This window comes from Corvus moneduloides, chromosome 2, assembly GCF_009650955.1.
Source record: "Corvus moneduloides isolate bCorMon1 chromosome 2, bCorMon1.pri, whole genome shotgun sequence".
In the NCBI taxonomy this organism is placed as follows: Eukaryota; Metazoa; Chordata; class Aves; order Passeriformes; family Corvidae; genus Corvus; species Corvus moneduloides.
The window spans coordinates 57,659,773-57,673,944 of NC_045477.1; the positions used below are offsets into that span (position 1 = coordinate 57,659,773).

Here is a 14,172-nt window from a genome sequence, read left to right on the forward strand (position 1 = left end):
GAAAGTTGATTTAAGTTAAAAATTTAAATAAGCTCTTTCATTGTCATTTAGCTCAACTTGTATTGAATAATTTTGAATTCACCGTGGATAACAACACAGACAAGGACAGTAGCCCATTCTGAACTGACGACCATGCTAAGCTGTCAGAAGTTGTCCTGTACCTCAACCTTGCATGTCCCCATAAATTTAAGATGCCTGACTTGATGTGCATTGAAACTATTGCAAGACTTGCATTCACTTGATTGGAAATTGAATTATGCTCCACTCAGGTTAAAAGTGCAAGATTAAATTTTCAAATGTAGTTCCGAAGTACATTTAAAGAGAAACTAGCAAAGCAAACCCATCTACACCAGACTTTAGGAGGTTCACAGATAAATGCAAATAAATTAAATACATATAGTTTGTCATGTTGCAGTCCAATTTCCACCCAAGTTTGTAGTCACACCTGCCTGGTCCTCAATAAGCAGTTTGGGCAAACTCACCTGAAGTCCAAGCCCTGTTCCGTGGGCTCAGAGCAGGCACATGTATGCCTTTCAATACCTTATAGGCCACAGATTTGTTATCACATGTGCATGGCTCTTCCTTCTACCAGAATTTTAAAATTACCTTTTATTTCCAAGCTTACAGCATCTCTCTTGCCTGCTGTTAATAGCCTGCAAGATTTTTGCTTATGTTTCAGATATATAGTTTTTTCTCCTCCTACTCATTTTCTCTCATAAATCCCCTGGCTGATGAGAAAGTGTGGTGTATCCCTTCCATTTAACAACATTCAGCAGTTGCTCTGTCATATGCCCGCTGTGACAAACATCAAGTCTTTCCTTATTCTGCTGCTGTTTTAATGCCTCAGACAATTGGCTTTGTATGTATAGTAAAAATGCAAACTTTTCCAGAGGCGGGTAGGTTTATGGGATTTTTACTGGGTGTTTCAGAAGACACAATATTATTTTTATCCTGTCACCACACAATTCTTCAGAATTCCATAAAATACAACAAAGAAAATGAGGTCGTTGAAGACAGTATGCAAGCAGTCATCATTCCCCCTAGATTCAAAGATAATTATCAAACACTTGGATTACCCAGAGAGTGGAGGGAATATTTCATCTCTCTGGATGTCATTGCATCCTGGTCACTTGTCAGATATCTTCAATGTCACATTCGTTAAATCCTGTGTTCTGCCTTTCAAAGCAGAATCCTGAACAGATGGTGTAGAACTGCACTCTGGCAGGAGGAGCTTCCAGGTAGGGCAGCTACTGTGCAAGCTCTGTTCAACTCTTGCTCAGTGTTTATGGAGAATATCAAGTCCTCACTCCCTCCATTTTTAGGGATGCTGGCCAGCATATATTTTCAGGCAAGAACAAATATTGTGTATTGTCTGCCTTTTTTACACTAGTTCAAAACTGACCTGAAGAGGATTAATGCTGTCTAGATTGAGAACTTTTTATTTAATATCTTACTTTTCCATAGGGAAAAAAAGAAACCAATAAAGGAGAGAAAGACCCAAGTCATCCAGCCTAAATATCTGGAGCTTTCTGATCTGCTAGAGCCCTGGAGTGCAGAGCTAGCCTTTTGTTCATACAGATCTGTGATTATCTTCTGTAGAAAGTCACTACATCTCTTCTACTCTTCAGGAGCTCTGTGTCTCTCTCTGCAAGTGCATTTCTCCAGGAGTCACTCTCTCATTTGCTGTGTCTCCAGTGTCAGACCCAGCTGCTCTCTGGACAGTGAGACCAGGCACCTTTTGGAGCAATATATTTCCCCATTCCTCTTCCAAAAGAATTTTCTTCCAAAAAAAGCTAAGATACTCGAGTGAATGATGCAAACCAAACTTCTCTCCGACCTTACTGACAGGCTTTATACATCCCTGTGCAAAACTGCCATGTATGACTCTCCGCAGCTCTCAGCTCTGTGTCAAGAGTGGTGTCAGAGATCTGGTTGTGGATATTAAAGTCGATGGGATAAAATTGTTATTTGCTGTCCTTTTTTTCCTCCAGCAAGTTCTCCTGAACTGAAAGTTTTCCAGAAAGACTCTCCATCTGTTTCTCTCCCCCTGGTTCAAATGCAGGGAGCCCTGAATCAAAATGCTGGTCCCAAGCGGTATCTGCAGAACCATAGGGTTTTCAATCCCATGAGGGAAATTCACGTCTTTTCGTCATCTGCTGATGGATGAAAGTGTCATTTGCAAGAAAAAGCTCTAAGCTGCAATGGTGAGAGCATCACACAAAATGGTTGCATTCATACTGAGCAGCTCCGGACCTGTCATCATCAAATTGGTCCTCCAAGTTTTCCAATACCTGACATGATTCATGAATAATAAATAGGACCATGTCCCTAATGATCTCCAGGTGTGATTTAACCTGGATTAAGCCTTTCACATACTGCATTTAGATCTTGCAAGGTCATTTCATTTCTAATAAGTAGCAGTTTGCACATGCTCCGCTGTGTTCTTGTCTTGTAATGCAGTAACTGACAGATGGTAGCAAAATATTCCTTTTATAATGAAACCTGCTGAAGGAGACTGCTTAGGGCCTCAGAAAATATAATTTGCCAAATAAAGAATGGTCTCCAGGAAAGAAAGGAATTACCGTACTGTAGTATATATTAAATAATTTTCCTCAGGCATCTGGTGATCAGTAGCTTTTTCTCATGTCAGAGACGTGACCTAACTGTTTTTTTCCAACTGTTTATTGCCTCATTCACCTTTGTACTCTTAAAAGTCTTGTTTCTGTGGGTTGACATAACTGGTGCCTCTAAAAAGTGTAAACTAACTGCATAAGGATTTGTTGTAAAGGCCTCATAGGTACCAGATTTTTATCTGCAATATGTTGTCAGATTCTTAAGGTTTTCACTTACACTATAATTAGCCTAGCTTCTGGGTGAATTTCACACCCATTTTTTAGACCCAATTATGCCATTTCTCTTAAACCACTATTAATTTCTAGCAGCATTGCTACTGAATTCTGATCTGCTTTATGTGGCTATGCACACCCTGTATTTTCTCATGGCCTGTGCACACTTCTTTTGGCAGCTGAATACATCAGAGTGGTCTAATTTATCATCTTCTGTGAGGCAGGTAGTTTTGGGTGGCAGAAACCTCTCCTTTTCAAGCCTCCAAGAGCCTGCAACTTTCTTCTAAAGCCAGGGGTTTGATCTATCTTTGCCACTCGTTTCCTCAGGCTTCTCCATAAATTTTTTTTTACTCTTTTATCCTCTGTACCGACATACAGCTAAGGAAGATTTGATGTGACTTCCCTTAGTATCCCCTTACACTGTCCTATAAATCCTACAAAACGTTCTGCACAGGTTCAAATCTAGGCATTAAATGAGAATCCATCTGTTCGTTGCTCCCAATGGGATTATAGTTTCTTTCCCTGCATCACTGCTTGACAAAACTTTTAAACCCACCTGAAACTGCAAATGTGCTGTGTTTGGGACCTGTTATATCAAATACACATCTCTCTGCTCTCTCCTTCCCCTCTCGGAAATTGTGATTTTTAGACAGCTTTTCTATCTCTGATGAAGTCAAAGTTATACTCTGGTGGCATATGCTGCTCTGCATTCCTGCTGCACTATCATGAAATCTGTCATCCAGCTCTCTTCTGGTCTGTAACCCCCTCATCATTACTGCCCCCTTGGAGCATGTAAACACCTTTCTTATTTCAGTTTCTTACCTCGGTCTCCTTTCACTGTTTTTGGATGTCATGGCCAGCAGTAGATCAGAATTTGCATTAGCCTTTGGCTCTGTCAGGAGGGGAATCAACAGTGCTGGACAATTTAGAGCATGCTGCTGCTGCTGTAATGTGCCCTGTGCATTACAACGCTACAGGAGTGTTAGTGTCAAGGTGAACACCATTATTTTAAGAGGGGATCACTGCCAACTCTTAAACTGCAGACTCCCTAAACTAAAATACACAACTAAAATGTTATTTCATTTCTACTAACTAAAAAGGCAGCAGAGGATGACGTGTGCACAACTACACATAGATCTCTGGCCAGGAGAAATGCCTCAGCTGGCCATTACAACTGCAACAAACCCCAGATGACCCAATGGATCTCACTTCTCCTTCAATGTGGGCCAGGGTCTGTCAGAGCCCCTTGTCACTGGGGTCTAAGGACGCACATCTGAATGTATGTCACCCATGTGCACATGGAGCTCCTTAGCTGACACATGGCAACTTGCTCTTCTTTGAGACGCCAAGGAACACTTGAAGCCACGATGCATCTGAGCCAGGAGGCACTGCCTATCTGGCAGCTGCCCCTTGCAGTAAGCTTATAAAGAGCACAGACTATGTCACTGGGGTTTTTTGGGTTATGTTATTTGTTGTTTCTTTTCCTTTTTCAATTGAGGAAGCGTGTGTCTCTTTTTACCAATCTCACAGACTGTGAAGCCTTTAGTCATCCATAAAGAGGCACATTTGACATATTTTGGAGTTCATGCCTTTTTTTAGCATGGATTATGCACACATTCAGAAATGCCTTACAGCAACCCAAGCCCACTGTCCCTCTTTTACTGCCAAAAATTCTTGCCAAAAATTTTGGAGCAAGGCACCACACCATGGGTATGTCCTAAATGAACCACATCATTATACCAAATAGTACATATCTGCTTGCATTTAAGGCTGCCCAGCCCCACGCAACGTCCAGCAGCTTACCTGGACTCCCTCAAACAGAGCAAGAGCACCATTCCTTCACAGTCCCACCTCATGCCATCGTATCTCCAGTGCCATGCTCTCTGCCTCCGAGGTTTTGCATGGAACTGCTGAGCATTTCGCAGAGCAGATGCAGCAGTGTGAGTCACTGCCTCACCGAGGAGCGAGTTATTGCACATTGGCTGCTCCATGGAAACAGGCCATGGATACGCTTGAATATTGTGCAATACACTCTAAGGCCACTTGCATGCTTTGGAGATAATTTATTTACTTCACATATTCCCAGTCACACAACTGCCTGGGTACTTCTGATGGAGCATCTGCTATGTGATCTCGTGGATGAAATTTAGGTGGTTCAGGCCACCTGGTTCCAGAAAACAAGAGCTCCGAGTAGGAGCCTTGACTTGTTTGCCCTTCAGGTTGTTGCTCTTTCAGTCCTTAAAACAAGGTAGCTTTATGCAAGCTAGGAATAGTCTTCCTGAAATGTGCTGACACTCAAAACATGCCTGAGAATTGTTTTGGATGGGCCAATGCCATGCCAGGTACTGGTTGAAAAGTGTAACAAGGCAGTGGGTTGCATTCTAGTAGCTAGAAATGTTGTTAGTGACTGCTGAATTTACTCTTATGGCTGTAGCTGAATGTTTCCATCCTTGTTCCCTGGAGGCGGTCTTGGTTTACAGCTTTAACAGCTACAAAATGTGAGTTTTCTGACCATCCCCACACTTTATGGCACAATCTCTCCAGCTGTTATAATGAAGAAGCACTAGCAACAAAGTTACTACTTACTCCACAAGCAAAATTTCTCTTCTTGGCAGCACTTGGCATAAAGGTAGTTCAAAATGTGTCTTAATATTCTGCAAACCAATCAATTATTTATAATTGTCTTGTCTTTAGATGTGAATTAAAGTAATGATTTTTTTATAGAGTTGAAAGGAAGCAGACAAGTTTAATTGAGGTAAATGAAATCTACATGACCACCTGTTTGTTTTTTTTAAACTTTATAGGAAATCAATGTATTGACAGTAGCGTTGGTCAACCAGGACAGAGAAAAAACCTCAGAGAAACGAAGCCCAGGTCTAAAATCAGAAAAAGAGGCACTATTAATAGGTAAGATAACTCCAAAGAAGATTTTTGAGAACAAAATGCCTTCTAACAGCTTTTTGTTTTGCATATGTGTTTACACACATCTTTGTGCTAATACAAGTAAAAAAGAAAAAAAAATGACTTTTTTGTTTCATCTGTGTTCAAAATGGCTTTTAGTAAGAAAAATTCTAAAATACAAGTGAATTTTGCCTTTCTGAAAAATTCTGCAGTTTAATGAAAGTATTTCAGGTATGAAGATAATTGCAGGATCTGCATTTATACTTGAAGCATGAATGTATGATGATTTTATTTACATCAAGATTATAGCAGGCCAGAGTTGTGTAGCTTGTCATATGATTATTAGACAAAGTGGTGAAGGAGAAGGGGAGGGAAATAATATTAGTAAACTACCTAGCAAAAAATATGTATACTGCATGTATTAAGCAAGCCAGATTTATGCCTTTGACATTAGGTGAGGGAATTAGCAATATGAATATTTATAAAGGATACCACAAGAACTGTCATATCCTTTACCTAGAATAAAATCTTTAAAATAAACTCCTAAAGAGTGCCTAAAGCTAAAGTTTATAGGCAGTGGGCCAGCTAACTGGTATCAGGAATTTAGCCATCCAGAACTGGCGGTACCCATGCTACCCTTGGAGGGAACGTGCCTCATTCACACCTGTGCATATTTTGCATTTGGTTTCAGTGGGGCAGGTTTGCATGGAGGCCCACAATTCCAAAGTGTACCCTGTGGCATGGCAACAGAAATGTTGACCTGAAACAACAGGCTTAATTTTTTTTGGTTTGGTCTTTTCACAAATCAGTGGTATCCTGTTAAGTGATAGTTCCAAAACTACCTTAATTTGTTTAAATGCAACTCATTTTAATCACCTAGGCACCAGGAAAATAGCTGGTTTATTCCTGAGGCACAGAGTCAGCAATTCTCATGTTCGGTTCAGACCAAAGAGGTCATTTGAAAGTGAGAATGTGTTTAAATGTTTAAAGTGCTTAGGACACAAACTCCCAGTGACTAGTGAGAAGCAAAACAGTGGAATGTGCAGAAATGTGTGACTGGATTGAATTCTGCTTGTTATAATAAACTGGAACTTTTAATTGCAGGGGACAGTACTTGATCTGTTCAAAGTTCATTCTGTGAGAAGGACAGCAAGCATGGGATTTTAAGAACAGAATAACAAACCTTTTTTCTAGGTCGCTCACTATTTGACTGTAACAAACAATGGCAGTGTCCCAAAGTAGGTCCTGTACATCTGCTGTTCAGTGGAACACTCAGATAAATGGAGTAATCTCAGTTCAGATATTACTGGTCATAATACCCTCACAACTGACTCACTGTTACAGTTCAAAGATAAAAGATTCCTCAAGATGGATTTCATGTTATCTCTTCCTCTGACGCATGATCAGGTGTGGCAAGGGAAAAAAGGGCCTTGCCTCCATCTATTCACCAAGTTTTTCTGTATTTAAAAAAATACAATGTTGTCTTAGAGGAAAAAAGTATAAAAGAAAAAAATTACTAAAAAGTTATCATGGAAGTCCAGTCAATAGCTACAAAATATTGACAAATTAGTTACTATTTATATTATATGAAAGAGCTGGCTTTGAATGTCCTGAATTGAAAAGCCTTGAGAACCACATAACAGATGCAATGACACTGGTAAAATGTGATTTGAGTACCAATTGGATTTCCAGTCAACTCATCCAAGAGTGATGGTCTTGGCTTTTGCTTCTAGAGCTCTTGTGTGGTTGCTTGTAGTCACCCACTGATGCCTTAGGTTTTAACTTTTATATTTTTCAAATCATGTACTGCCTAGTGTGCAACTCTGAATTTTCCTGTGGCCTGTTACCTACTGTTCTCTCATGCTGGTTAGACGTAACAAAGCCTCTCTAGGTTTGCTTTCCAAGGACACTTATATTGTCTCAGGCCCAAAATGTGTAAACTAAAGCCTTGAGAGGAGAGGCAAACTTGGGGTAATTACATCATTGACTGAAGTTATAATTAGAGAATTAACCCGGATATGCAAATGAACCAAACTTATGAAGGTGTGAGGAACTCGTGACCCATCTTGGGTGTAGCCTTTTGACTGCCCAGGGTGTACCTTTGAAGGGCCTTCAAATAAATACCTACTTTTATTCTCTTATTTTTGTCTAGCCTCTGTTTTTTAGGTGGCCACCTCAAGGCTTCACCACAGCACAAAGAAAGTCACTGCTGCTAGGACTTGCCATAGTAGAAAATTTATTACATGCCACTTCTTATGCAGGACCAGAAGTTTGTAAATGCTGTTTGAAAAGTGAAGGAGGAAAAAAGGTGTTTTTGCAAAGCCAGTCTAAAATGTGTTAAATATTGCTTATCAGTTTCAACCACGGCCAGTACTTGGGGAAAAATGAAATCCAAGATTATCCTAATTCATTCAGCATCAAGAAAGCAGTATGGCCTGCAGTACACAAGATACAGTGACCCATTTTTGTCATTTGTAAGCATTTTTAATCCTGGTGTTTATGATTTAAGTAAAGGAAACTTCCCCTAGGGTGGTTCAGCTAAGAAGGCCGTCCAAAGAGAATTGGAAATATTTGTTCTGATTCTTACAGTTCAGCTCTCCCCAAACAGCAAGTAACACACATGCCATTTTGTATTTTCACTGTTTGCTTAGAAGAGAAGCAATTGGATAGTGCTTTTAATAGCAATACTGATGCCCTAAATCTTGTTTTCTCTGGTCACCATTATTAATGCTGTCGCTTGATTTTCACTGCAGAAAAGATCTCTAGACTTAGATCCTGACTCCTTCTAAGCCACTTTAATTCCCATACATTTTACAATCATCCTGAAAACAACATGAAGCTAGACAGAATATGCTCTCTCTTAAGAAAAAGTAAATAAGCAAATATGTCATAAAGCATTTGTGTTTTCTTCAGCAGCAGTTAGGGGTAATACAGATTAAACACTTTTCATAACCAGCATCTGAATAATTACTAGAAAAATTCGAGGGAGTGAGGGTTCTGACACAATTGTATGAAACATTTTCACAACAGAGAATCCAGTGAAGGGGAAAAAGACAATAATTTTACCATTACAATATCCACAATTTTATATTGGTAAATCAAGCATAAAATTAGTAGTTGAAATGCTCCGAGCAAGGCTTTGTTTAGGAATTCCTTTATTCATCAGTATATTATCTTGGTCACTTACTTGCTAACTGCTGTCATTCCTGATGATGAGCTATTGTATTTAGCACATTACTATGACTGTATTAAAAATGTGCTGGTTTGTTATGTTTATTGGGTTGTGCAAGAAAAATAAGAATCATAATCCATACTGAAAAACCTGCAAGAACAGACTCTTCAGAATTATTTTGCCTATTTTAATGATGCAGTGCCTGAAGTAATTTTAATACTTCGTGTGCGTTTGTTTTTAATACAGGTATCATATCCACATTTCTTCACGTCCACCCTTTTGGAGCCAATATAGAGTATCTTTGGTCTTATATGCAGCAGTTGGACTCTAGGGTAAGAAAAAATTAATCAAAATCTGTTTTCTCTTTAGAAATACTGTATTATTCTTTACTGCAAGTTAAATTCTTCATGCATTTCCATTAGAAAGATAATGGGATATGGGGCTTGGGGGTTTGCAGTCTTTATTCATTTGCAAATTACAGTGCACGTGCTTGTGTTGAGGTCTTTGCCTCACACTGCTTAGCTATTCTTTGTGGCACAGAAGAGCGGAGCTCTAAATGGCAAAGACTAGCAGCTGATTTCGTGACACATGATTCTGAAATATAGCTGAGGAGAAAAAAAGCAGAACAAGAGGCCATCAAACTGTGCAGCTCTTGGAGATGGCCCTTTATTCTTTGAAAAGTTGTTAGTTGTGTGTCACACTGAACTGAACCTTCATGAACACAAGAATGGACCATGTCCTTTGTCTCCACGTGGAAGCAGAGATGACCTCATAAAGGAACTGAGTGACCCTACTGCTAATTTCAGTGAAGCTGTGGCCAAGACAAAAGTGAAGCCAACACAAAACAGCATGCAAAGTGTTTATTGCATCGGTTCATAGGGTTCACAGTCTACATACCTGTAGGGTAAGATTCTTTGACTTACTTTTCAGTATCTGCTGTAGAATGAGATGAAATCAAGCCCCAAAATGGGCCTATTCCTCTCCACTGAATATTAACCAAGTCAAGGGTGAGAAGCTCAAGTGTGAAATAGCCACCTTTGATCAGGTGAAATGTACTCCAAGTGCTAAACAGCAGCTCTGCAGGATGCCAGGCTGCCAGAGACACTTAGCAGATGCAGAGGTCACCCTGCAGCCTGCCACAGCTCTGTCCCATGTCTGCCAATACTTGGATGATGGTGCTTTCCCAGATCTTCTTGCATCACAACTCCTTTGATCCTGGTGATATTTTGTTCCTGAACAGCCCCCTCAGCCTATAGCTAAGATCAGCTTCCCACTGCTTTGAGGGGCTGCTTCATGCTCCTGGAGGATCCTGGATCCTTCCTCTGTTTCTATGAAAAAGTAGAGCTAAAAGCAGAGGAGATCCTGAACTAGAAGTTCACTGGAATTAAGATAGGCTGCAGTGATAAGTGAGGAGGGATGATGAATTTGTTAGGTACTGCCTTCTGGCCATGGCAACTCAGGTTTGCTAATGCTTTACAGCCCACTGCCACCCACCATGAAAGGGGAGTTGGGCATGAGGATGGCAGAAAGAGGTGAGAAATTGGTGAATTTCAATTATTTTTAAAATGTCTGGTTTTATCAAGACCTGATGAATCCAGAGCTTCACACCTCCAGACATTCTTCTTCTGCTTCTCTATGCCCCTGCCACATGTGTGCTTTCCTTCATCTTGTCCTGCATCACCCAGGATAAGATGATGCCCAATCTCCTCAGTTATCTTTCAAGTCCTTCCTTAATACAGCATTTGGCTTAGTTTCAACTGCTTTTTCCCTTGGATGACCTCTCCAGCTCTGTATCTCTTGAGTGGTAAGAGCAATCATCCAAAATACAGACTCCCTGGGCTCCAGCCCTCTTGCTCATTGCTTCTGCCCAGTGAGTTCTTCGACATTCTCCCTCTGCACTGCTGTGGTCCCTTCTTGTGCATGACTGTGGGCTCTGTCCTTGAGTTTTTGCTCACATGAGTAACATGTTGACTTCTGCGAGGCTGCCAGGGTCAAGCTCTTGAGTTGCAAACAGAGCCCTCGAGGAAGGAGCACTGTCTCCATCTCTGCAGCTACCACCAGACCTACCTACTGCATAATAAACACAGGCTGCAAAATTTGACCTCGTTGGTTTATTTTGGAAGAAACTGCTTGTAGAAACAAATTACTTTTTAATAGCGTGATCCAGAGATGCAATCTCAGAGATGAATTTCAATTACTTTCTGTGGTTAGCCTGTCATTCCTCGCCTGAGCAGGAATGATAAGGTCAGCATACCCGTGTGGGCTGAGGGCTCTGTATAGAGCTCAGATACATCGCACAAAAGTAACCAAACACCCACTGCTGCCATGTGAGTACTTGAGAGATGGTTTGGATCACTCTGAGGCTGCCTCCAACAGTGAGTTTTGGTGCCACCTTTAACAAATCATTTAATCTTTCTGCTGCACTAACCTCAACAGAAAAATAAGAGGCAGTAGATACTTTCTCGCCCCCCTTGGGTGTACCGAGGTATAATTAGCACATTTTATGTTTACATAATGTTTTAAAAAGAAAAGTTTTTACCATAGAAGGTTTCTACTAATATAAATAAGCAGAAATATCATTATTTCCAGAGAAGCCTTTCAAGCCATGGAGATACCTGTGGATAACAGGCAGTACCCATAGATTTCTTTGCTGTTCCTTTCATGACTACCACTTTAGAAGCAGTCAGATAAAATGGCTCATATTCCATGAGTGTTCATTTCTTGACTTCCCCACTGATTATACCAGGAAGGCTGCCTTTGTGAAAGTGTTTCCTGTAATGAGAGCCTCTTGCCCATTAGGAAGGTGACCAGTCATTAAGGTTTCAAAGTGATGAAAACATCCTGACCAATGCAGAATTGGGAGCTTTACTGCTTAGTTATCTGGGGCTGCTGAACTGGGTAAGACTGAAGATGGCTCCATGGATAGTCAGCCTTCAATAACAAAAGGGAGCTGATAAAGTTTTTTTGAAAAAGAAAAGCTGATGGAGCTGGGAGAAGAACTCAAGAGCTTGTAGGCTGAGAAGAAGAATAAGGTCCCATCTGCTTCCTCCTCCTCACAAGAACACCCGTGACTGTAGTTTTTAGATGGACTTCATACCACACTGTGGTCACAGCCCCAGCATGGCAGTTGTCATTGCTTTACAGTGGGATGCCACCTACAAGAGCAAAATCATTCCTGCAAGGAATCTGCACTTGCTTTGGAGTCTGGAAAGTCATGTCAGGCTAAGGTTAAAAAAAAATAATAATGGTTGGCAGTTTTCATATGGCCTGGATTCCTCTCCCCCACACCCCTATTATATCTGTTCTTAATGTTTCCTCTTTACAAGCTACAGGGCAGCTTTCTCACTTTAATTTTACCTTTGTTTCTTTCTCAGATCTCTGCAAATGAAATAGAAATGCTTTTGATGAGACTGCCACGCATGTTTAAACAAGAATTCACTGGTGTAGGAGCAACACTGGAAAAGAGGTGGAAGTTTTGTGCCTTTGAAGGAATTAAAACTATCTGACTGTGACTAGTAATGAAGCTATGCAGAAGAAGAATTTCTAGAGCATGGCAGGGTTATAAAGTATTAAAGTAAGAAATTTGGGTTTGGGCACATAGTAGTATGTTTTCAAAGTTATCCAAGCCTAATTTTAGTTACATTTGTGACGTTCTCTTGTGAGTGGAAATGTAGTTGTGCACCAGTTCCTAAAATAAAATAAAATTTAAAAAAAAAGTTTCAAAATGTGACAGATTGTTTCCTATGAAAACTGAAGAAAGATTCTACAGTCATAATGATTTCAAAATACTACATGTCCTACATCTAAGAAAAGCTCATTGAGCAAACAGTTAAGGAGAAAGATTGCCCAGTTATGGTTGCTAAGCTACAGCAATTTATATGTAATATGTAGTAGAACTCATTAAGTTTTGTTATAGAAAGTTCTTTCTGTTTAGTAAGAGAATTGAGTAATTTTACAGTGAGGAAAAGCATACCAAAAGAAAACTTGAAGATGTGTCTGAAGTTATTGTATTTTGTAAATTAAGTTATATGCTGTACCAGGGATTTTTGCCTTATTGAAAGAGGCCTGAAAATGTGATTGGAGTCCTCAAGAATGCTTTATCAAGAATATTATTTTTCTAATGTAACTATTCTCCATTACAAGTTCTTTTAACATGGATTGCATATCAATTTTCATAAACGTGTAAATAAGGAGGAAACCAGTGTTACTGTATTGTATTTGGTATGTAACATTCAGGTTTATGCATCAAAATAAATATTCAGTTGCATTACTGTTACAAATTTTATAGCAGATATATTAATTTTTATCAATAAATATGACTTCTACCATATTGTTTGTATAAGTTTTTCTTCTGACATTTTTGAATTTTAATCAATCCAGCAAGAGTATCCTGGAACTTATCTTTCCCCTACCTGAACTATCCATTGCAGATAATTTGGTTAAATGAATTTTAAACCAAAAAAGCTTGCAATATTAGCTAAGATTAAAATAATTTAAAATATTGGTAGAGGAAGTACCAGCATGGACCTTCGATTTTTTTTTCAACAAGCGGACAGGTGAAAAACTAACACCTTCAAATTTCTCATTTTCATTGTTGTGTTGGGTAAGAACTGCTGTGGGTAAGAAACAGCAGCCGCCTTGGAGCCACACCCCTGTGCAGGCAGAGGAGCCAGTCATGAGAGAGCTGGTCCTATGAAGTGGAGCACCAACAGTGAGAAATACGGAAAATTCAAACAGATGCAGGGAGAATTCAGATACATGTCAGAGTGATGTTTCACTCAGGTTCTTCAATAAACAGCAATTAGTGTCAAATGCATTTAGTAGTGAAGGAACTCTCCAACATGGCTTTTGGTGATTGGCACTTTAGGACCTATTTCTCTTCTAGTATCTACCTGGAATATAGAAATATTAAATGAAATGCTAATTGTGTACAAAAGGGGAAAAGAAGGTCTACTATGGGAGAAAAGAGGTTCAACAGGTCTATTATGGGAGAAAATTATGCTTTCAGGCAGTACACGCAAAATTTAAAAAAATAAAGTACATCTTGATTATGGTTGCTATAGAGCCTGTGATAAATTACTCCGGTGAAACTAGTAATTATATGCCAGTTATGTTAATGAAAATTAACTAGTTTAATCCAAGTAACAACTCTTTCCTCTCTTGAGATCATACAGTTTCATGAATAATTCTGGCAAAAATGTGTTAGTTCTGACAGCTTGTATTTAAGTACTGTAACATAAATGTGTATGGATG

General features: G+C 39.6%; 1 protein-coding gene across 11 annotated transcripts in view; it reads left to right on the forward strand.

The window, feature by feature from the left end:
* Positions 1–13,249, forward strand: part of ENOX1 (ecto-NOX disulfide-thiol exchanger 1) — a 359,067-nt gene extending 345,818 nt beyond the window's left edge. For all 11 annotated transcript variants that reach the window (XM_032099804.1, XM_032099803.1, XM_032099812.1 and 8 more), the window contains 3 exons: positions 5,651–5,753; positions 9,166–9,251; positions 12,294–13,249. In XM_032099804.1, the coding sequence (XP_031955695.1) occupies positions 5,651–5,753; positions 9,166–9,251; positions 12,294–12,425 (321 nt within the window). In that variant the 3' untranslated portion in view covers positions 12,426–13,249. The remainder of the gene's footprint in view (positions 1–5,650; positions 5,754–9,165; positions 9,252–12,293) is intronic.
* The last annotated feature ends 923 nt before the right edge of the window (positions 13,250–14,172 follow it).